The 25775-nt window shown below is 38.5% G+C and overlaps 1 protein-coding gene across 1 annotated transcript in view; it reads right to left on the bottom strand.

Moving 5' to 3' along the window:
* The window catches only part of LOC124361257, a 38938-nt gene that overhangs the window by 1256 nt on the left and 11907 nt on the right, over nt 1–25775 (bottom strand). Inside the window, exons 7-11 of the mRNA XM_046815303.1 lie at nt 22868–22983; nt 22235–22311; nt 20796–21250; nt 4810–5116; nt 3426–3624 (exon numbers count right to left, since the gene is read on the bottom strand). Coding sequence (XP_046671259.1) covers nt 3426–3624; nt 4810–5116; nt 20796–21250; nt 22235–22311; nt 22868–22983 — 1154 coding nt within the window. The remainder of the gene's footprint in view (nt 1–3425; nt 3625–4809; nt 5117–20795; nt 21251–22234; nt 22312–22867; nt 22984–25775) is intronic.

Raw genomic sequence — 25775 nt, forward strand, 5'->3', positions numbered from 1 at the left:
CTGCTGTTTTTTCCAATTCTGCCTTCATTGGAGTTCCAGTAAGAATGGAAGAATGGCTTTTTCTCTTTGCATTTTCTTTAATTTTACCAGCTGCATAATTTGGAATCGGAGAAAACTTCTCCAATGCTTTAGAAAAGATATTGTTCTCGTGTTTAGATTGAGACGAGTCTGCTTTTACCATTGATCCAGAGGAGCAAGGAACTCCAGGTAAACCATCAACATCGTATATGGGAATTCCTTTCATAGGATTCGTCATAGGCCTACGTTGAGTGATTGTTTTATTCATGTATGTTTTCTTGGTCTTGGAGATTGGCATCCATGTCTTCTTGGTCGTCGATGACAATTGGCTCCAATGACTGAACTGAAAAAAATCTTCTTCCTTAAAAGTGTCTCTGTTTACTGGATATATCCCAGTACTACGAAATCCCGACACTCCTTTATCAATCGTTGCCACAGTCACATAAGCTTCATTAAAAATTGTGGCTATGTCATAAGGAGTAATCTTCCTGTACGTGCTTGATCTCATGTATTTGTCACACTCCCTATTAAAGGACATTTTTTAAAGGGCCATAGAAGGATACATCTAGCGGTTGCAGTCTGTGTGATGTATGAGGTGGTATTGAGAGCATATGGATGTGGTTTTGGCGACAAAATTCATAGCTTGGTAAGGACACATGACTTCCATGGTTATCTAGGATTAAGAGAACTGGGTCCTCTTGTGATGGTTTTTGCTATCTTATTAAAATGTTTCAGCCAGTCGAGGAAAATATTTTCATTTGACCAGCCATTGTGCGAACAAGTATAAAACTGATCCAGCTGGACCACCTCTCTCAAAGCAATGGAGACATCCTTCGTCTTGGATAAATAAACATTGGCGGGACATAAGATCCAGATGCACTTATTCCACACACAACAGTAATATTTCTCCCTCTTTCCCCAAACTGGTTATACCTCCAACTTGATGTTTACCTTTAGGGGGCGAGGATATGACCTGGTTTTTGCACACTAGAAATTCCAGTCCTCATCCATATTGAAAATACGAGTAGGCTCAAAAATTGTGTTTTTCCATCAGTGTTGTTAAATTATTATAGAAGAGTTCAACTTCTTCCTTATTAAATCCAATCACTCTACTAATGCTTGTTGCCGATGGTTTTCGTAGAGAAACTTGAGGATTCCTCTTGCGAAATCCCGAAACCCAATCTTCACAGGCCATTCGCGTGGCTTGATTGAAGTTATGCTTTTATATTCAATTCTTCTGCTACTTCAAAAGCCAGTCGTCTCAAATCCATTATAGTAATGCCGAAAAAAAAGATTTGCAAGAGTGATAACTCTGGTGGTCAAATCTTTTTCTTGATCTTTTGTTAAAAACTGCAGGTCGTCCCATTTCCGGTTTTGAGGTTTTACTACTTTTCAATCTGTCACGAAGAGTAGATCTGGGAATGTTGAAGTTTAAAGCAACACTTTTAACTGACTTTCCATCAGAAACCTGTTTTATAGCTGCTTGTAAATCATGTTCGGTCCATTTCGCTTTCTCAGTGGTTCTTTTTTCGGACTCTAGGCATCTAGAATTAAACATTAAAAATCTAAATTAGTCACCATGGCAGCATGGGGTAATACCGCCACTATGGCGGAATTACCCCTGGTGAAGGTGGCGTCATAACCCCAAGCGGACAAATATGGCGAAAATGTGTAAACAAAGTCAAGAGATGGGCCAAAACGTGTAACCTCAATACATCAAAATGAAGCGTATTACATGTACACTACGTATATTATTACCTTAAATGAATTAATGTAACACTATAAGGTACATACCTTTACTTATTTGAAGCTCAAAAATAAGATGCCGCTTGTTTAAAAAGTAAACTTTATACGACACAATACAAACAATGTGAACAATGGCCACCATTACACGAGGCACTGTTTCTAACTTTGTCCGCTAGAGTTCAGGCGATGTCACGATCTCTTGCTGCAGTTCGTTTGTAAACTAGACTGGGTGGCGGTATAACCCCGGGTGGCGGAATTCCCCCGGTCTACCCTATATGATTCCATTATAAACTATCAGATTATCTTAATAGAAAAAGTGAACTTGTTAATACATCTCCTTTCTACTATAGTGATATCTCAAAGAAATAATTGGAATGTAAATGATGTGTTGGAAAAATTGGTTAATGGGAAAAGAAACATAACGTCATATAGCATACTGTCAGTTCTAGAATTAACTGTAAGATAACAACATCGTGTATACCTAATAATTTTCCTTTCAGTGAGCTTTGAAAAATGCATGTATCCAATTCGAAAAAATAAAGGGAACAAATATTTTTCAAGCAGCACTACCGTGAGACACACAGTCAAATGTTGCGGGTTAGAGTTCTGCGGTGGACGAACTTTCGGTATGAGATCACGCTATTTCAAAGGAATTTACACTGCTACCGCGAATAGATTAGACTCAGCAGACTCGCAATGATGCGCCAAAATAAATACAGAAAATACAAATTATAACCAATATATTATTTACATTTAATACACTAAGGTAGTTCGTCGATTTGTTTACACAGAGTGTTCAGAAAAGGGTGTCACAAACTTCTGTGGCTGATAGTACTCATGATTTCAAATAAAAAATGTCATATAAACATAGGTAGAGAAATGTGTCATTTAGCTGCTAGCCACTATTTTGTATAAAAAAAGTGTTATCTCTTGAACTAGTAAAACTAATTTATCTCCAGAACTAGTAAAGCTACATATGCCATACTTTGTAAACAGATCATGAGAAATAAAAGGAAACTTTAAAAACAATAATGTGATTTGCTTTAATAACAACTAAATGGCGCCTGTTGAAAATTTTAAAAGTCAAATAACAAAAAACCTATATAGTTATACAAAATTTATAAGATACAACTATTTTGCAATTTTTATTACAATTCCATTGGATCTTATCCAATGAAGTCCGTCAATGCATTAGGGAGCATGACCACTTTAAAGGTACGCTTGCACAAGCCTGAAGTAACAAACATTGTCAGTTGAGAGACATCAGCTGTTTTGACATATTTGTTGCTAAGCCATCGTTAGTAATCTAAGCGTCCTAAGGCTTCAGCAACTTTATTTACAAAGGAGATTTTTCCAAAATATTTCATTAGTCTTGGATTAATTGGTTTTACAAACCATTTACCAATTGTTTATATCTGATAATGTATCATTTTGTGGCACAAAAAACATTCTTAGGCAATACACTAACATGGAGAAATAAAAACTTGAATCAATAAGTAATAAATTGTTTAAATACTTTTAAACATTCCTGTATAATTCCCTCTAGCAAAACGTTATCTCTGTAATAATTTATCAACACAAATGAAACCATCATTATGGACAGATAAATTCAGCAATTTAACGTAAGAGAATATTAGATGTTCTAAAGTAAGCAAACTCACTGGAATGTGGTTACTCCATTGTTTCAGAGATGCTGCTACATATTTCCTTACACTTTCAGACTGATTGGATTGAAGTTGTAAATATTTCTCGAGCAGTGACACAGCAACTTCCTCCAAAGTGTCCAGAATAAAATATGGCTTCTCAGTAGAATCACTGTCACAAACTTTGCATACGGCATTAAACTCGCCAGTCGTACTCCTGAAATAAATTACGCACAATATTTGTATGAACACCAATAAAAATGTTACATACTTCTGGTCATAAATGTCATATATGGAGTGTTTAATAATGTAGAATTTAAAACAGATTAAGTCTAGAAAAACAAAAACAAGCAAATTTAAAAAATGAAAATGAAATCTTACTAATATTTTAAATACACAGAAGTTTAGGATGAATGAAATGTATGAATAGTTTGAACACTGGAATAATACATAAGACTATTTATGTTTATAAATTACTACAAGGTTCCACTCTGAAGTACTTAAATGTTTCATTTAAATACACAGAGATATTGATAATAATGAGATAAGTGGGTTGAAACATTTGTTCATCCACTTCAACCCATTCTGTACTACTGGTGTACACAGAGTTGTGTCAATAAAATTGATTAATTTACATGAACAATACTTTAAAATATAGACTTGTAAATAATATTAATTACAGACAGCTTGATTAGTAATGTACTTCAAGTAGAAATAGCAATGGTTTTGTCTAACTTTTACTACAGCTAATGCCAGTGACAAATTAAAACCATTCATACACTGAGAATATTATTTTAATACTGGTACAAAACCCAACTCGAACCAAACTGTAAATGTGTATAAATAAATTACGCAAAATCAGCGTCATTGAAATTGCGGTACGTCAAAGGAAAAACTAACATGACTTAACAAAATCGTTCTATTTGATAATACAGTCCAAGGAAATAAGCAAACTCCTTTTGTTGATGCGTGAAAGCAAAAAGAAATGCACTTTCGCATTTATAATATTATTAGGATTATTGATCTTTACAGCCAGGATTGTTATAATGATTTAATTTAGGATACTTGCTCGGATTAAGTAACTGCTAGCATACTTCTCATCAACAATCAGAGTTTTTCCTTCATGTCCTCTAGTGACATATGTTTTGAAGGATTTATTCTTTCATTATCAGACCATTAAAAATATTAATGGCTTTATCAATGTGCATACAACATAAATAAAATAAAATTTAAAAAAGAACACAACACAATGCACATACAAAAAAATGGTCACAAAATAAACAACATATAATTAAACCACGATTGTGCACAAACAAACGTGTAGGCCACGACAGTGGAAAAACAAGACAGAGGTTTTTGATTATATTTATTTTTATTTATATTAACTGTTATTTACACAAACCTGCATACTTCAGTGGACCCAGCAATGGCACATATAACTGAGGGTATCTGTTTGGATAACTGTTCAACAACTGAAGAGTTCAAAGATGAAAAGTAGGGCTCAACTAAGTGATTTACAAGTTGAGCTTTTGTCTGTGGTGTGACTGTAGACAATAGGACTGGAAGCAACCGCAGTACCACAGAGTAGGTCTCAGGGTTACTTTTGGCTATCCGCAGCACATTCAGTCTCCACTCTTGTGTGTCACACACTTCATTAACAGCTCTCATCAGACCTTCTACACATTCTAACTCAACACTGGCATCTAGACCTAGACACAATAACAGTAGGATTACATGATTATAACATCCACTGCCATCTGTTATCAGATCTAAACATTCTAACTCAACACTGGCATCTAGACCTAGACACAATAACAGTAGGATTACATGATTATAACATCCACTGCCATCTGTTATCAGATCTATACATTCTAACTCAACACTGGCATCTAGACCTAGACACAATAACAGTAGGATTACATGATTATAACATCCACTGCCATCTGTTATCAGATCTATACATTCTAACTCAACACTGGCATCTAGACCTAGACACAATAACAGTAGGATTACATGATTATAACATCCACTGCCATCTGTTATCAGATCTACACATTCTAACTCAACACTGGCATCTAGACCTAGACACAATAACAGTAGGATTACATGATTATAACATCCACTGCCATCTGTTATCAGATCTATACATTCTAACTCAACACTGGCATCTAGATCTAGACACAATAACAGTAGGATTACATGATTATAACATCCACTGCCATCTGTTATCAGATCTATACATTCTAACTCAACACTGGCATCTAGACCTAGACACAATAACAGTAGGATTACATGATTATAACATCCACTGCCATCTGTTATCAGATCTAAACATTCTAACTCAATACTGGCATCTAGACACAATAACAGTAAGATTGCTCCGTTTCCGGAAGGAGGTCTCTCAACACAGTATCCACCATGGTGACCTGCTTCACATTCCCAAAGTCAGGAATGAGTTTGGGAGTAGAAGCTTCTCCTACTTAGGCCCTGTTACAGTTTTGTTTTGAAAAGTTAATAGTTCATACTATTTTATGTTTGTTTATAAAAGATTAATAAATAACTTAGGAGTTTATACCATATAAGTACACACACACACACACACACTTATGTCCATACAAGAAGAAGAACATACTCCCATGCAATTTTGATTTATATATATTAGTTAAAGTTAAAATTAACATAAAACAAATTATCATAGATATAAGATAGAAATACATAAACTATTGTAAAATTGAATCATCAGATAAAACAAAAAAAATTCTTTAGACCAAATCCCACAGAATACATTAAATCTTAATATCAAGGAGATTGTTATGCAAAGTAAGTTTACAACACCTGGAGTTATAAAGTGAATTTAGATCAGCTGGGGACTTTACAATAATGAAATTTTATTCTTTGAATTATGGCTTAATAGGATATTGAGAAGAAGCATTTCTCATCAAATTTAATAAACATTTGAGTTATTAACCCTAGAAAGCTAAGGCGTCGTCACTGTGACGACGCGATACAGTTTTTCGAGTGTGGCGCGCTAAGTTATTGTTTGAACGCGCCCCCCCCTCCACGTAAGGTCAGTCAACGCTCCGCCGGGTCCGTGAGTAGTTTGGCAGCCACCTCGCTCGTATAGTTTGTGCAATATATCGAATGCGTAGTCGTGGAGACGAAACGTTAGCTTGTACGTTGTTTTTACAATAGCATTGTGTCGTCTTGCCGACGATAGTTTAGTGTTTTACGTGCTCGTCATATGTACGAATGTTTAGTGTTTCTATGTGTTTTTGTATGTGATAAAGTTGTAAATATTTATGTAATATTAGTTATTGGTGAACTCTCAAAAATGGATACGGATCAGGAACAACGTATTCTACAATGTTTTAATGAAAGTTTATCTGATGACTTTTATATCTGAAGAAGAAGAAACCACTGATCAACGATATTACTACCGGTATAGACGACAGTGATGATACAGACGCTGACCCGGACTATTCACCATCAGGTACTACTAGTTCTGCTAGTGATAATGAAGACTTACTGGAAATACCTACAGCTAAAATTGCTACACAAGGGGATAATTATGGATACTATAGATGAAACTATCAATGCTGTTATTGCAGCTTTATTGCCATGGTCATCTTCCACCGACAGACATTCCTCAGGTAGGAAATGCACCTTTAGCTCGTCCGGCTTCACCACCAATGTCTAGACCTCAGGAAGCTTTAGCTCGTCCTGCTTCACCACCAGTGCCTAGACCCTCGAGCAGCTGTGGCTCTTCCTGCTTCACCACTAGTGCCTGTACCTCAAGCAGCCGTAGCTCGTCCTGCTTCACCACCAACTGTAGCTCATGGACCACCACCAGCTCCTCGTGATCCACATCACTTTATATGTCCTAATCAGCGTATGCGGGGGAGGAACGGACACTTGTGGAGTAACATTCCATCACGACCAACAAATACCAGAGCATCTGCAAGAAATATAGTACATATTCGGCCAGGTCCAACTGTTAATGCAAGAGACAAAACAAACCCTTTGGATGTGTTTTCATTATTTTGTACAGATAATATGAAAGACCAGTATTATAAGTCACACTAACTCTGCAATAAGAAGAAAAACAAGTAAATTACACCAACTTTACAAGTACAATTTCAGAAATTACTAGAGAGGAGTTTGATGCATTTTTAGGTGTCCTGATTTTGACGGCAAGTCAAAAAGATAATCACATGCCCTCTAATGAAACTATTCAATATAGAATTTTGCGGTAACCGTTATCTGGCTACAATGAGTTGTGCGCGATTTGATTTTTTAGTGGAGGCCCTTCGATTTGATGGATATGAAACAAGGAATGAGAGACGTAGGCAAGATCGCTTCGCTCCAATAAGGGAAGTCTGGGAGATGTTTGTGGCGTCTTGTAGAGACAATTACAAAACCAGGATCATACTTAACAATTGATGAACAGCTGTTGGCATTCAGAGGTCGTTGTAAATTTCGTATGTATATATCCCTAACAAACCATCAAAGTATGGAATCAAAGATTGTGATGGTTTGTGATACAGGTTCTAAATACATGATAAATGCGATGCCATATTTGGGTAAAGGAACCACTCCCAGAAATTATACCACAAGCCGAGTTCTTCGTAAGGAGCTGACACAATGCGTCTACGGTTCAAATAGGAACCTCACCATGGACAACTGGTTCACTTCGATCTCATTAGCAACACAACTTCTAAAATTCCACCAATAAATATGACTTTAGTTGGGACTCTACGTCGGAACAAACCTGAAATACCTCCAGAGATGAAAGAAGCTGGAGATCGACCGGTTGGGTCTTCAATGTTTTGTTTTGATGGACATAAAACAATGGTGTCGTACAAAGCAAAGAGTAAGAGAGTCGTGTTGTTGCTCTCAACTATCATGAGCAACCATCCATCAACCCAAAGAGCAAGAAGCCAGAGATTATCGAATGTTACAATGCAACCAAAGGCGCCGTTGACAGTCTTGACCAGATGTGCAATAACATGTCGTGCAGCCGAAAAACTAGAAGATGGCCATTGTGCGTTTTTTATGGCATGATTAACATAATGTTAGTCAATTGCTACACAATTTACGCACATAACATGGTTGCTCACGGCTCAAAGCCAGTTTCAAGACGTGATTTTTGCAAAAGAATTGCACAGTGAACTCGTCAAGCCTTGGCTTCAACATCGAAATCGCATCACAACTTTGCCAAAGGTCTACGCGAATCTATCGCCAGCATCCTGGAAGTTGATATTCCTGCTGCCCAAATAGATCCTCAACTTGTCCAGGGAAGAAAGATTTGTGCATTTTGTCCTTCAAAAAAACGACGAATGACCTCTCCCATTTCTGCCGGCGCTGCTCAAAGGCAATGTGTGGCGAACACCAAGGGAAGTGGTGTGTGGACTGTACTTGTTAAGTTTTCAATTGAAAAAAAAACTATTATATTTGATGTAAGTAAGCTTTAATATTAATTTTTTCTCATTAAAACCCTTTTTATGTAAAATAAAAATGTTTTTATTAATGGTAGTCTCCCTGACGAATGTTTAGCTGTAACGTGTTTTTTTTACGAACCTTAGCTTTCTAGGGTTAAATACAGTAATACTTTTATTATTTGTATTAAATTGGTTAATCTCGATTTTTGAATCCAAGAACAGAAAAGATATGTACTAGATGATGAACATTTGAATATTGGATGAGAACCAGAACTCTCAGATCAGCAAGGATTACTACTACCAGTATTAAATCTACACTAAGCCGACAAGGATGATTGGAAGATGAATAAGTGTCGATGGAACATACAAAGTAAAACTAGATTTGAACTCAAGTAAGATCTACCCAATTTATGATTCCAAATTTTTCAAAATTTAAACCTATTTTTGTATAAATTCAAATTTAACATGTACCACAATTTTTCCTATGTTGGATATAATTTTATTTATGTGCCCATGGCAGTATAATCCACGAAACTCTGTATGTGACAAATAAACTCAATAGCAATTATTGTAAATCAAACGTTTATTTATTTATATCAATAGCTAGTTAAGCAAGGGCAAAGTACAGGTTAAATAAATAAATAAAAGCAAAAAGATAAATTTAATAGCCCTAAGTTGTAAAATAAAAATTTTCTGTACAGTAATTATTTGTATAAGTTTTTATTTAGGCTATAGGTTTTAACTTTTATATATATTTTCTGTGATGTAAATGATGTAAAATGACGAGTTATTCTGGAAAGCAGTTGTACTGAGGAATGCTTGCAATAAAAAGCATTTTTATTGAACACCTGAAAATAGAATTAGCAGGAAAATAGTAGAAAAACTGTGGTATAGTAAAAGTGACATTAAATGGATCACAGAATTAAAAGAAGATATGAGAGAGTTACAAATTACAGTAGAGGATTTAAAACACAAGACAAACACATTGAAGATATTGAATGACAAATACTCTACACTACAGCTGAAAAGAAACAAACAACGAATAGGAAGAGTGGTTCCGGAGGAGGAAAGGAAATTACGCTCGGAAAGGATGAAGAAATATTGGGTGGATAAAAGAAGAAAGACTAGAAAATATAAAGTGACTAAAGTGGTCCAATGTAGGCCATAAAATTATAAATAAAATAAATAAATAAATAAATAAAAGGCATTTTTATTTATTACTTATTTATTTCAGGATCCCCACTCAATCTTAATCATCAAATTTACGGCTTTCTCAAGGTTTATACAATACAAAAATAGTAATTTCACGGTCAAGAGTTTTTATAAAAATAGAAAAAGATGGTATTTTTCACACGAAGTGGCCGATTTCAGTATCTAGCGCTAAAATGCGTCACAAGCGCATTCAGTGGCCTAGGCCTCAGCACTTGAATACAGATGTGTTTCGTTCCTTAGATGTGGCAAAATGGTTATACAAATTTGAACTATTTAAAACTTTTCCTTACCTCACTAGCAATTTGGATGATTTGAGCAGAAATGGACAGATGCATTTACAAAATAGGAATTGATTTTAGGTCTTGGCTACGTCACAAGCAGCAAGGGGCGGTATGCGTACGATGGTTTGTTAAATAATGAGCATGAAAGAGAATAAAATTTGCTGCTTTATCATATCAGAGCTCTTACTATTACTTAACCCTGTAGTAGTGAAAATTGTGCAAGCATAATTACAGCAACTCGGTCCTGACACAATTTAGGCGGTTTTGCACACAGGCCCGTGCTGGGTACGTCGAAAGGGCGGCGGACAGGGGTAGTGAGGGCGCCAACCAACTGGGACACCGGGGAATACCCCCCAGGTTGGCGGGGGGTCCGGGGGTTCCCCCCCCGGGAATTTTTAAAAAAATAAACACCTAACAACGTGTTTTTAAGCTACATGAAGCAAATTTTTCTTCAAGCAGTAACGAAGAAAATTTACACTTTAGCAAAGACCTGTTCATTGTAAAAATATTACAAATAATGCACACAAATCAAAGATACAAAAAAATTAATAAACCACTTAAATCTGCGTTTTTTTTCCTTATTTGACACTTACAAATTGTAATGAACGAACATTGCTTATTTTTGTGCATTATCAATTTAAAAAATAAGAATGAAATCAATAAATTTGAACGTATATACCTCGAAAAAGGAAAATAAATAAATGGTAGTTAGATGCAAACACTTTGAACTAATTAAGTTGTTTATGTTTTCAAGCATCTCCTCTTTCCTACCCTCTCCCAACACGAGTGCGTTATAGAATCGCCCACTGCCACTGCGCAAATGTGTAGACCCGCTCAGTCAGTAATTCGGCAAGGCTTACATTTTAAACAACATTTTAACTCAAACGAGTTTCCATCGTTTGTATTATAGTGTCTACAACACAGTTATAAAACAGTTATCCCTGAAAGAAGTATCTTCAGGAGAAGAGACAACACTTTCATCACTACATTTTTCACCGGCCATTTTTTTTTACTATCCTTGACCTTGACTTTTTGAATGTAAGTTTCCATCAAATCTTTCAGAATTCTCAAATTCTGAGGACGCCTCGATCTTCTCATTGAATTTCCTAACGAATGTGTGTGCTGCTTCTAGAAGTTTCATAAAACCTATTTCGCAGGTCTTTCAGTCTTTCAGTTGCTGACTCTATTAGCCTCCAGGCTTGAGCAAGGTCAAGATTCTTCGTTTGGAGGTAGTAGTCTTATAACGGTGTAGTAACTTTAAATATTTGCAGGAAGGTCATTGCAATAAACTGTTGTTTCAAACTCTAGAAACTTACTAAGAAGTCCTGTTGCACTACTCCTGACTGTAGTGTTAAATTCAGGGGTCAAGGAAATCTTTTGTAACGCTACGGTCAGTTCATGGGAATACATGTTTTGGCATGATGTGAAGGGTCAAGTGGGGTGCTTGTTGTCCAATTATCAATCCTGCCAAATATCTTAGTGGTAGCATCACTCTTACTCCCCTGGGAGTGTCCCTGACTTGCTGCAGGACTGATGTGTGCCCTCGCACTGCCGATGGCCCTCTCCAGTGTGTTTGTCAGAAGCCAGCTACTTCGGTCCTTTGGTCAGGAAGTGCGGCATGGATGCAGGGATCGGACTCTGCATTGCCACGGGCGACCCCCAGCACGTACGGCACCTTGTGTGTATCGGTGCTGGGCAAACGGAGGTTCGGGCCCCGGGGAACTGGGGTAGGGGCGTCCACTCTCCTACGGGAGGAGGACCTCCAAGGGTACACCCGCTCTCGGCCAATGCTCCTTGCCGCACGATGCGCTGGTGACAAAAAAAAAAGCATGGACTGTCAAACTACATACAGGAGTAATGGAAAGGAGAAGGAGCAAGCCGCTTTCAAGCGCAGCTCAATTATGCAAAGGTCTCCGACCTTGACGACTGGGACGGCCGACGAGGGACTTAAAACCTCCCCTCCGCCGGTGCCGTTCAAGGCTCTTAGTAGCACCGGATCGTCGTCCGGATCCGGAAAGAGGAAGGAAGAGGTCGATCTGGCGATGGAGGTGACCAACCCGGAAACACCTCAAGGAATTCCTCCCAGCAACAGCTCTCTTCGTGCGGCATTCGGTCTGCAAATGCTTTCAGCAGCAGCATGATGATGCCAGCGAAGAGGAGGACCTGTCACTGAAAAAAATGAAAGCTCTTTTGAAGGAGATGGCCAAGGCTCTCCTTACTCAGAGGAACGTGAACAAGGCGATTAAGGATGGAATTCCGAAACTCGATGATTTCCTTGGTGAAATCGAGGAATGCCGGAAGATCACTGAAGGCGGTGAAGCAGGAGCGCGACATCATGAACCGTGTCATATCTGATTCGCCTCAAGCTCAAGCTTATCTGGCTGAGTCTCAGACCCAAGCCAGAAAGCGAGTAAAGCGGCAGAGAGGTTCTTCGCCGGGAAGCCCTGAGCTTAGGGAATTGGATCCAGCGCCGAATCCAGTCTTCTTCTCTGCTTCCACACAGACTGGAGGACGTTCCGGCTGCTGATTTAGTTCCTGCTCCGGTAGGGTTCCTGCACCAGCAGCTGCTCTAATTCCAGCGTCAATCCCATCGACACCTCTCAACTCGCAGGGGCCCGCTCCGCAAACACCTTTGGGGAACTGGGAGAGACGCCTGTCAAAAAAGGAGAGGAGACAGCTAAAGCGCGCCGAGGCTGCCTCAAAAAAGACGCCTGCAAAAGGGAAGAAGAAAGTCCAAGTCTCTGAACCGGTTAAGGAGAACCCCCTAGCAAAACTTCCAGGAAGCATTCACGACCCAGGCTCAAGAAGCCTAGGCCTGAGGCGATTTTGATCAAACCCTTAGGGGGGCGATCTTTCGCCGATGTCCTAGGACAGATTAAAACCCAGGCGAAACCGGAAGAGACGGAGACTACAATCAAGTCCATCCGACGAACCCAGAACGGGGATGTTCTCCTCGAACTGGGAAAATCGAGGGACAAGGACGGTTTTGCTGCTTCCCTTCAAAGCCGCTCTTGGTGACAAAGGCTCAATTCGAACCCTTCAACCGAGATGTTCAGTGGAGATCCGAGACCTAAAACGCTCTATCTACAGAGGACGAGGTGATCAAAGCGTTTTAAAGAAGGCGCTTCCAGAACTACCGGGAGAAACGGGAGGTCTCAAGGTCTGGTTGACAAAACCAAAATCGGAGCCAGCAGCGTATGGCAATTGCTGAATTGGGCGAAAAGCACGCTAATAAGCTGCTTAGCCTCCAGCACCTGAGAGTCGGATGGGTAAGTTGCAGGCTTCAAACAAAGGGTCATCGTGCAAAGATGCTACCGGTGCCTAGCGTTCGGTCACTCTTCCCGTACCTGCAGAGGGCCCGACCGAAGTTTCAACTGCCTCCGGTGCCGGGAGGACCACAAGAAGAAAGACTGCACCTCGAGCCTCTCCTGTTTCCTCTGTAAGGAGACAGGTTCTGCTGGGAATGCTCTTGGTCACTTACCTGGTTCTGGTCAGTGCGGTGTTTTTTAGATCCGCACTCGAACAGGCAAAAGGCAGAGGCCAATAATCCGTATCCTACAGGCCAATCTTCAAAGATCCTGGGGGCTGATAATCTTCTAAATCAGCTCGCCCGAGAACTCGGTGTCGAACGCGCTCCTAGTCAGCGAGCAGTATCGGGACAGGGATCCAGGCATTTGGATCCCAGACAGTCTAGGTACTGCAGCTTTCTGGGCCCGGAACTCACAAGAAGTTATGGTGCGAGTCACGGACGTGGCCGAGGATTCGTCTGGATAAGGTGTAGGGATGTAACTTTCTTCAGTTGCTACCTCACCCCAAACGAGGCCATCCAAGACTTCCGCGACAAGATTGATCGTTTGGAGGAGAGCGTGCTCGGCACCACTGGGCACGTTGTCGTTGGCGGTGATTTCAACGCGAGGGCCGTCGAGTGGGGTATGCCCTCTACCAACTCCCGGGGGAAATACATCTTGGACTTCATCGCAAGGGCCGGGCTCGTCGTCCTCAACCAGGGCGACACGCCTACTTTCAGGCGCCCCGGGCAGAGAGGCACGATTTCCTGACGTAACCTTCGCGTCTGAGTCTCTTCTTTCGAGGATCTCTGGCTGGAGGGTGGTAGAGGATTACACGGGTAGTGACCACCCAGTACATTGTTTTTTGATCTGCATGATTTAAACCGTAGAGTTTCCGCATCCCGGGATGGGCCACGCCGATGGAACACCAATAAACTGGACGTGGTCAAGTTCACCGAGGTTATATCTCGGGGAGCGCAGACGAATCCTGGTGAGGCTGGCGCCGAGCTTTAGTAACATCCACGATGGAACTTTTTGTCTCGGCCTGTGACCGGTCTATGCCGCGAAAGAAACTCCGCCGCGACAAGCAGGCCCGTCTACTGGTGGGACTGAAGAGATTGCGGAGCTCAGAAGAACATGTCTTAGAGCAAAACGTGCCGCCACTAGAGCGAGAATTCCTGCAGATAGAGTTCGTAAGTCGGATGTCTACAAAACTGCGAGAAAGTCTCTCCGCCGAGCTATCAACAGGAGCAAGGCGAATAGCTGGAGGAAACTTCGGGACGACGTCGATTCCGATCCTTGGGGTTTGGGTTACAAAGTTGTGACCCAGAAACTCGGCCGCCCGCTCTCCACCCTCCATCATGGAGGGCGCCACCATGGAGAGGATCGTCACTGCCCTGTTTCCTGTACATCCACAGCGACCACTAGTTTGACTTCGAACGGGTGGAGAGCGTTCCACTTTTTACTATTGAGGAGTTGGAAACCTCCGTTCTCACCCTGAAAAGCAACAAGGCTCCCGGCCCGGACGGGATTCCCAGCGAGGCTCTGAAGAAGATTTTCACCATCAATCCCGGGTTGTTGCTGAGAATGTACAATGCCTGCTTGGTTGAAGGAGTGTTTCCATCTCCCTGGAAAACCGCCAGGCTGGTGCTTATTAGCAATGGAAAAGGTGATCCAGAGCTGCCGTCGTACTACAGACCTCTCTGCATGCTGGACACGGCTGGAAAACTTTTTGAAAAAATTAATCCGTTCCCGCCTGATTTCTGCCGTGGTAGCTGTCGGGGACCTATGCCCTCGTCAGTACGGTTTCAGAAAGGGACGATCAACAATCGACGCGATTACGGAAGTACATAAAGCAGTTGAAAGAGCCGAGAGCCACAACCATTTCTCCCGCCGAGTAGTGCTTCTTGTTACGCTTGATGTCAAGAATGCCTTCAACTCGGCGAGATGGGTCCGATATGTTGGATGCACTTCGTGACACCTTCCGAATTCCAACGTATCTGTTTGCGGCTCATCGAGGACTACCTCCGTTCTAGGCGTCTGATATATGACACTCGAGACGGAGCGCGGACGGTGGAAGTCACCTCTGGTGCCGCGCAGGGTTCAATACTCGGCCCGGATCTCTGGAATATCGCTTATGACAGCCTCCTGAGATCCGAGATGCCAGAGAGGAAACCGTCTTGGTTGGGTACGCCGATGACGTTGCGGCTCTCATCGCCGCACGCAACGTTGAGCTGGCCCAGCTAAAGTTGAACCAGGTCATGCGAGTGGTCAACGCCTGGATGTCCGATCACGGTCTTTCGCTTGCTCTGAGCAAGACGGAGATCGTGATTCTCACAAAGAAAAGAATTGACACCGTCGTCCCGCTGCGAGTGGGAAGGGAAGTGGTCCAGTCAACGCGTGCCGCCAAGTACCTCGAGTCATTGTGGACAATAAGTTAAGCTGGAGAGACCAGATCTTCCGTTCGGCGGACAAGGCTGCTAAGGTGGTCTCTTATCTTAGTAAGCTGATGGCCAATGCTGGGGGTCCTCGGTCCAGCAAAAGACGGTTATTGATGTCCGCAGTCCAGTCCGTACTCCTTTATGGGGCAGAGGTGTGGGCAGACGCTCTTACCAAGGAATGTTATAGGTTGCGACTCGCCCGGGTTCAGCCGTCAAGCTGCGCTCCGGGTGTGTTCCGCCTATCGGACAGTATCCGAGCCTGCCGTCCTGGTGGTTGCCGGAGTCATCCCTGTCAAGCTCTTGGCAGGGGAGAGGAAGGCGAATTTATCAGAGACAAGGCGAGAGATCGGCAAGGACGCAGCAAGATCCGAAGAGCGTGCCCGAACCTTCCAGCAGTGGCAACACAGCTGGGAGCACGAAACCCGAGGACGATGGACTGCGCGACTCATCGAGCAGGTTTCAAACATGGGTCGAAAGGCGGCATGGCGAGGTGGATTACTACCTCACGCAGTTCCTGACAGGTCACGGCTATTTCAAGTCGTACCTGAACCGGATGGGCAAGACCGATTCCACCGGATTGCATCTACTGCCCGGGCGTTCCCGACGACGCGGAACACACCTTCTTCCGCTGTCCGCGTTGGGAAAGGCCCCGCCTGGAGGCCACAAGAAAACTCGGGGTTTTTTTCGGTGGATACGGTCCTGCGAAAAGATAATGGAGGATGAGGGGAACTGGGATTGTTTGTCACAGTTCGTCCGGGGCATCCTCCTGGAAAAGAGACCCGATCTGGACCGCGAAGTGGCCCAGATCCCTTGACCGAGCGGCTGGATAAGGAGCGAGCCCCACGGGCTTAAGCCAAATTTAGGCCTAGCCTGAAGTAATGTGATAAACAATCCCAGGTTAGAATCCTAAAGAGTAGAGGAGGTTTTTTAGTGGGTAAACCCGTTTTTAGGGGAGTCCCACACTACAGGCTGGCCACCTGTGTGCGTAATTGCATTTTTCCTGCCTCTCCCTCAAAAAAAAAAAAAAAAAAAAAAAAAAAAAAAAAAAAAAAAAAAAAAAAAAAAAAGCATCACTCTTACTCCGCCAACGTGTAGCACCAATAGCGCCGAGTTTTAAAAACAGGATTTATGCTGAATAAAAACTGTTGTCTCTTTAATGATTCCTTTAAAAATACTTGTGCCTCTTGGAGCAAACCAAAAATGTGATCGTTGAAGGAAGTATATGTGCTGTATCAGTAAGAACTAGGTTTAAAACATGAGCGTAGCACCAAGTGTGTATATGGTTCGGAATTCTCTCCGACAATTTCGCAGTTAAGCCTGCATAGGCTCCACTCATATTTGACGCCCCATCAAAAGCATTAGCTATACAATTTTCCACTGGGATTCCGACATTTTTTAATGTATTTTCTAAAGAATCCATCAGAGCATCGGCTTTAGTTGATGATACACATTGTAAAGCTATCAGTCTTTCCTGCACTTGGCCTCCGTTTACGAACCGAACAACGTAGAACATTGATCGTTTCCTGATATGTCTATTGCAGTGTCCATTAAAATGGAGAAGTTTACCGGTTCCTTCACTTGAGCTGATATATTACTTACAATTTCATCACAAAGAATTTTAACAATTTTAATCAATGTTGTATTGCTGAGAAATGTCCACATGGCTACCTCTTCCGACTACCTTTTTCTTCTCTCCTGTTTCATTTTCCTTTTTAGCTCTTTTCTCGAATGATTTTTTGGCTTTTTCGTCTAGTTTCAAGAGGGCGCCCGGTTTACCTTCAAGGCAAGGGCGCAGGGGGACACGTCCCCCCTGTCCCCCCAGGCCAGCACGGGCCTGTTTTGCACAGGCCACAAAATACCGACGTAACGCAGATAAAAACTGTTGGCTGTGGCAGCGATATCACAGGATCAATTTAGACAGGCAACACAACTTTCAACGTTCTAATTGCAATTCAAGTTCCCCTTCACCACCTCATTCAGTAGTAGTCTCTTGATGAAACAGCATCAATGAATATCAATATTAACTTGTTTTTTGATTCCACAACAAAGAATTACACTATATTTCTTTTATAAGCTGTTCAAAGTTTAAGTCGCACATTATTTACAGTAAAACAATGTTAATATCATCAGAACTTAAATAAAACACGTCTTTAAATTGAGTTGAGACGTGAGAACCGGCAATGCCATAAGTGCCGAAGGTTGGGCCACTGCACACGCTTGTGATGTATTTTGGCGCTACACATTGAAATCGGCCACTCCGTGTAAAAGCACTGATGCGCCCTTGTTGTACCGATGAACCAACATCATTTACGTAGATCAAGAAGAGTAAAGGGCCCTGAGGAACACCATAGCTCAGACCTTCCTCTCCCGATTTGACGCCTGAAATGCCTACAAATTGTGTTTGATCACTGAGATACGATTTGAGCCACTTGAGTGACACTCCTCGCATCCCGTAATACTCCAGTTTGTGAATGAGGGTTTGATGGTTGACACAGTCAAACGCTTTTGATAAGTCAAGGAAAATACTCAAAGTAACTCCTCGACCTTTAATTCCCTCTACTACTGCATCGACTAGACGCACAACTGCATCTACTGTCGATTTACCACTTCGGAATCCAAACTGGTTTACAGACAGCAGATGGTGTTTGTCCAGAAAATTCACATAACGGGAAAGTAAAAGCTTCTCAAAGATTTTGCTGAAGACCGGCAACATCGATATGGGGTGGTAATTTTGAGTTGAAAAAGGGTCGTCCTTCTTAAAAATTGGAGTAACTTTAGCAATTTTGAGAGAGGAAGGAAACGCTCCTGAGTGAAAATAGAGGTTGATGAGACGTTCGAGCGGCCCGAATAAATGCTTAGAGCATTGCTTTAGGAGCCACGTTGACACATGATTTGAGTAATTAAACCGTTTTGATGGAAGGTCTCTTATCACTCTAGCAATTTCCTCCTCTGATACCGGGACCAGAGCCAATGAAGCTATTGGACTCGGCACTGATATGTGAACAGGCTGGCTATATGGCGGACGATGTCCTTGTCCAGCACAAACCGATGAAAAGAATTTATTGAACTCCTCAGCTACCCTTACAGGATCATTGTATTTGATTTGTAGTTCAATCAGTTTATCACTTAATAAATTGTTATTGTTGATAAAGGGCGGTTTTTGAGATGTTTTTCAACGTGGGCAACGCTTTGTTTACATCATAGGCTTTCGCAGTGTTGATGACTTTTCTATTAATTTGTTTGTACTTTTGAAAAAATCTTTTGAACTCTTCATTAGCTGTGTGCTTGTTTATTTCCAAGAAAAATAATTTTTTTTTTCTCTAGAAACCAGGATACCTTTGGTAATCCATGCATACTTTTGTTTCTTAGGTTTTTGTTTGGTTTTCCTTAGAGTACAGCTCACATCTAGATGGAAACTAAATGTTTGTTCAAATTTCTGGAATTGCAGCTCAAGGGGATTCATAGAATTCAGAAAGTTTCAACTTTCTTTTGCCAGTTGAAAGTTGAGCAATGCTATGTTAGAGGGCCTTGTATCTCTGAATGTTTTCTCTGTGATAGGACCCCTTGGTGCCTCATGACCATTGATGATGGCCTGTTGGCCATAGTGGTCTGAAATGGCTGTGTCGACCACCAAGACCCCAACGTCTGTCAAATCTGTGATGACATTGTCAATCGCGGTCGCTGAGTTGGCCGTCACTCTTGTTGGAGAGTTAATCAACCAGTTCAGGCCAAACAACCTCAGCAAGTCAGCTAATCTCCTTGTCATGGGACTATCGACATCTAAGACGTCAATGTTGAAGTCTCCCATGACTATGAAACCGTGAGTTTTCTTTGCAATGTCAGTCAAGATCTGACATGCAAATTATGCTTACTCATGGTTTCACGGTTTTTACGGTCGGGTGAGGACCCTGTTATTTATGTATGCTTATAATAATCACTACCATCTGTTATCAGACTTTCTAAACATTCTAATAACAGTAAGATTACATGATCATAATGTGCACCCCCAATTTGTTATCAGACCTTCGGCAAAATCTGAACCACACTAGAATCTAAACACAATAATTGTATAGTTACATAATTATAATGTGCACTCCCATTTATTAGTTATCAGACCTTCTACACATTTTGACTCAACATTAGCATCTAGACACAATAACAGTAAAATGATATGATATAACAGCCAATCTCAGCTGTTATTAGTCCTTCTACACAATCTGAATCAACACTGAAATGTAGGCACAATAACAAGACTGTATGATCATAATTTCCACTTCCAGTTGTCATTAGGCTTCTACTACATATTCTAATTTTAAACTTGTATCTAAAATATATCCAAATTACTTAGAGATTAGAAAAACTCATAAAATTACATTCTTTTTATGTGAAGGTAAAATAAAACTGTTAAAATATAATTTTCAGTTATTTTATATCTTATGGTTTATAATTTCAAATGGTGATACAGTGTCATAAATGACCATTCATTGTTTAATTTGAAATTCAAGTAATTATTAAAGTAGGCTTCCTCAAAAGTGGAACCATACATTATAGACAGACCTTTGTAACTTTGATTTTATAGTTTTTTAAAATAGACTATTTTAAATGTCACCATGTCCAATTTTTAAAACCCTATATCAGGATTACTTTTTAAAACTTTATAACCATTTTAAAAAGCTTCAAAAACATAATCCACTTTCCACCATTGAAGTAATTGCCAGTCTTCACTTACCATTAGGAAATATGTGTTGATCTGCAACCTCAAGGTATGATGCCAGATTAAGTCCTGGCAACTGTGGTGAAGTTAAATGCTTTAACCAAGGGGTTGATAACAACACTGCTAACTTTAGTATCTCACGCTCATCTATAGCAGAACTTTCTTGTAGTGAAATTAAGTGCTTTGATGCTGTTATAACTGGTCGACTTATCATGTTGAGTTGTTGGATTTCCGGTAATAATTTGTTGTAGGCAGAGTAAAACTTGTTACCAAAAAACACGATAGGGATGGACTTAAAGTGGAAGGAAATGTTTGATACCATGTGGAAAGCAGCTGTTAACAGTTTGGCAGAATACTGTAAGGTGGTCACACTCTGATCTCTTCTCATTTCCTCCAAAGTACGAACTACTACGTTGAATGTGCAGTTCCACAGATTACTTATGATAGCTGCTGAGATTTCCACACTTGTTCTGAAATACAACCAGAAGTTAGACTTACAAAAATTAAAATAATTAATATTACTTTAAGTGATAATGAAGCTATTCATAGTTTTTCCTTTATTAGACATTATTAAATATAATGGCTGATTTGATAGGAATACTACACTATGGATATTTGCCAAAGATTAATTTTAAAAAATTAGCTAAAACAAGGTGATGGAGAAGTTAGAACTTTGAACCTATTAACATCTTATCTTTACATACAAAGTAAGGATAAGAAATAATAATAATTGTTTACAAATCTACAACTCTTAGAAACACTAAAAATCATTGAACCCTTTACAACCCTAAATGTGCAATTTGCTAAATTCTGTAGAAAAAAAGCTAATTCAGGTCTGAATTTGTAAATTTTTTATGGTTTCATAAAAATATACTTCATAGTTGCCCATATTCATTGTGTTTGGTACAGTTTATTGGTGCTATAAAAGATGTTATTGTTACTAAGACATATAAAATAATAATTGGTAAAAACACAACCTTTTTTATTACCATTATGTTATTGTAAATTTTGGAATAAAAATAAATTGGTCATGGTATCATCTTCTGTAAAACAACCATATTAGAGAGCAAAATACAAACATATACACAAGAACATGTGATATGTAAACTGAAAACAATCTTATGAATATTGTGTGTTGGTACAAGAATTATTTTACTATTTAAAAATTATTATTGTAGTTTTTTACTCTGAGAATGGTAGGCAATGATTTTACATCCAACAACTTGGAAAACATATTTTATATATGGTGTTAAAAAAAGGATGTATAGGTTATTTTATTAGAAAGAGTCCACAATATAAAAATATACAAGTTTCATAGTGACATGGATTATAAAACTAGTAATGTAAAAAGTACTAACATGTACTTGGTAGTTTAGTAGTAATCAATTATTCAACCATGCTTTTTGACTATTGAACAAAAGAAGCCCAAATACTTGACATATATCAGTTATTACCTATCATTGTGTTGAAAACTGCTTAATTTTTTCTCTAAGTCATCAATAATCAAAAATTCAACCACCAGCAGAATAGCCTGAAACAACACCCAAAATCCATTAAAAATATTAAATAAAGTGTAATTAAAATAATCTTAACCACAAACGTCCAGTAAAAATATTGGAATTATCCATAAATTTGAATTACCCATAAAATTGTCTTAACCCATTGACATACCACTGTGGAGTGTTCTGTAACAATATAAGGAGACCCATTCATACTATTTTCTAACATTCCACGATGACAAAATCACTTTCTATAAAATTTTAACAAGAAAACGCTGAATTACAACACATATATAATATTTTTAACAACTGAATTATAACATTACAGTTCCAGTTTGGTTGAAAAGTGAAATTTTAATGTTTGTGGTTAACGTTCCAACTTAGATATCTATATACTTTTGGATCCAAAATTAGGCTATCCACGTTACACAAGTTCTTTCTTAACTTTTTTTAGTGTAAAGGTGTAAAATGAATTACAACATTGTTCTGTCACCTAACAAAAGACCAAGCTAAGTGCAAGATTCTCCAGATATTAACAAATATATTTAAATAACTATAAAGAATTAGAAAATACAATTAATTACTTACAGGAAAATTTGATGCATTCTCTAATAAAGGTAATATTTTAGATTGAATGTTCTCTGTACTGTCCACATTCTTCAAAAGATAAGCCAATAACTTACAATAATTTGGTGAGGTACAATCTGCAACATAATATTTAGGTAAAGAAAGAGAATATATTCACCAATTACTCCCCATATTACAAATTCGAGCACTTAAATAAAAAATAACGGATTAATACTCGATGAAATCATTCTTGAAAAGTACAATACAATGCCGTGATAGAGATATATCATGTTTCAATAACAGGTGGATAAACATAGAATGATGGTCAGAACGCATTCTTGAAAAGTATAAAATGTCATGACATAATTGAGAATGATTCTATGATAGCAAAAATCATTATTTTTCCTCATTGGTATTTCAACATGAATTAGTGTAAACAGGAAGTTTCAATGTAGATTTAATATTACCATGATTTTACAATAAATTATGAGGAAATAATGTAATTTTTAGTTTCTTATTTTATTCTATATAAAATAAAAAACGATTCAGTGCTAGTGATGAGTAAATCCAGAATTTTCAAATTTTGAATCCTATTCCGAATCTTAAAAAATCAAATCCTGACTCTCGAATTTCAAATTCTAATAGTTCTGTTTAACCTAAGTACTGTATAATTTAAGCAAAATCATCACCAATCCAATTTATGCCATTCCTTAAACCTTTTGAGACAGTCCAATAATACAAGAATACCACTTTGTGGATTTGCAGAAGTTCAGAGAAAGAGCCACTTTAAGAACACAGTCATATCCCCTACCTTTAATTTTAATTTGATGGATTAAACATGATAATTTGACAGATTATAATTTTAGCTTCTAGAATATATACTTTTAACCCTTTCAGTGCCAACATCCAGATAACCGGACATTTTAAAAGCATGCATAAATTTCAGATGTCCAGTTTAACGGATGTTTTAAATCAAATATATTACAAATATAATACATATTTTTAAACGTATTTCATACCAATTCGTATTAAAAATAAACATTTTTTGTTAAACATGTTATATGATGCACAAACACAGGTGATCGATCAGTAACAATGGCGAAAGTTTATGATCAAGTTGGCCCTTTGTCAATGACGTCCTAGCCGAGACATTTTGTTTTCGTTGTTGTCAGTCTAATGCTTTTGTGTTAGAATGTTGTGGTTTATGTTTGTTATAATTATAATATAACCAAATAGCGTATTTGTAATTTAGGTGTGTAGTGAAGTATTATGAACGTTTCAAGGTCCCCACTGAACGAAAATACTCTTAGGTGAGTAGTGGAGGAACAGTACCTAAATGACAACTTTGTAACTGATATTTCTTTTGTCATGTAAATATTTGTAAATAGCAAAAATCATGTTAGAACTATTCCTTTTGTTCTATCATAGTGTTATATAATTATGATTATGGTTATCACTCAAAAGAAAAGTAATAAAATCAGTAAAGGAAATGAACATTTGTTAATCAAGATATGCATTTTAGTTCCTCATAAAAAAGTGAGCGGCGTTAAAAAAGTGCTATAATATTTTTATTGTGGACAATTTTATCAAAATTAGTGGATATGATAAAAATAAAGTGTTCTTTTAGTGTGACTGACTTTATTGAGAGTGAATTTTTTTTAAATAATTATTTTAGTATCAAACCTAAAAATTAAAAAAGAAAAAACATTTTTTAAATTTTATTATTGTTATACTTTGTGTTTCTGGCAGTACAATAATGTTTTGAGTTTATTTAGTATTAATATACACATTTTTTAGAAAACAAAACAAAAACTATAAAAATTCATCAATAAATAACAAAAGTTATGATATTTTATAGCAATTGAATGCAAATTGCTAAAATAGCATTGGCACTTTTGGATAACACCTGCCAAAATAGCTTTGGCATTATTGACTAACAATCCAAAAAAATGTCTGGCACTAAAAGGGTTAATCATACAAAATATGGGATAAATATGTTAAATTTGTTAAACATATTTTAAAATTTAGAATATTTATACAACTACAAAAATTGTCAAGTGAACAAAAATTAGCATTTAACATCCAAGTATACACACATTAGACAGCAAAATATTATTTACAAAGTAAATTAATTTGTCAATTAGGTTATCTATTCAGTTTTTCATAAACAAAAACATGTTTTAGCGATTGGTAATTTGCGTTCTACTGAACAGCGGTCATCCACAAATAAACGCAGCAGACTCACGGCAATGTACTAAAATAAATATAGAATTTACTGCAAGCAAAATATTATTTACAACACAGTAACTTGTTAATTAGACTTTATAATTAAGGGTTTCCAAACACAACGTACAATAAAAATACATTTTCGCATTCAGTAATTTGCCTAATGTGATCAGCTGTTGTCTGTGAATACACTCATGACACTGGGTGAACATAAATATAAAAATTACTAACTGCAAGTAAAATATTATTTACAAAAGTACAATAGTTTGTTAATTAGTTACCTACATACAGGTTTTCATCCGCAAAATACACAGAAATTACATTTTCACGATCAGTAATTTGCGTAATGCTATCATCTGTTGTCCGAGGATAAACGTAGCAAACTCACAGCGCTAGGCGAATATAAATATAGAAATACTAACTGCAACCAAAATATTATTTACAAAGTATGATAATTATTTAATTAGGTAAATGTATTTATAGTACCAAAAATTAAATGTATACTAAAAGCACTAAATTAAACCGATCGGTAATTTGTATACTGTATATCGATAATTAATGATGCAGCGGATCTCCACAAATTCGAAATCCTGATGCTCAATTCTTGAATGCGAATCATTGTAGAAGGGTGGATATGAAATACGGGATTTGGCTTCGACCCAACACTAGTCAGTGCAATATACTTACAATTAAATTTTTTACA

This window comes from Homalodisca vitripennis, chromosome 4 (genome assembly GCF_021130785.1).
Source record: "Homalodisca vitripennis isolate AUS2020 chromosome 4, UT_GWSS_2.1, whole genome shotgun sequence".
NCBI classification, from domain to species: Eukaryota; Metazoa; Arthropoda; class Insecta; order Hemiptera; family Cicadellidae; genus Homalodisca; species Homalodisca vitripennis.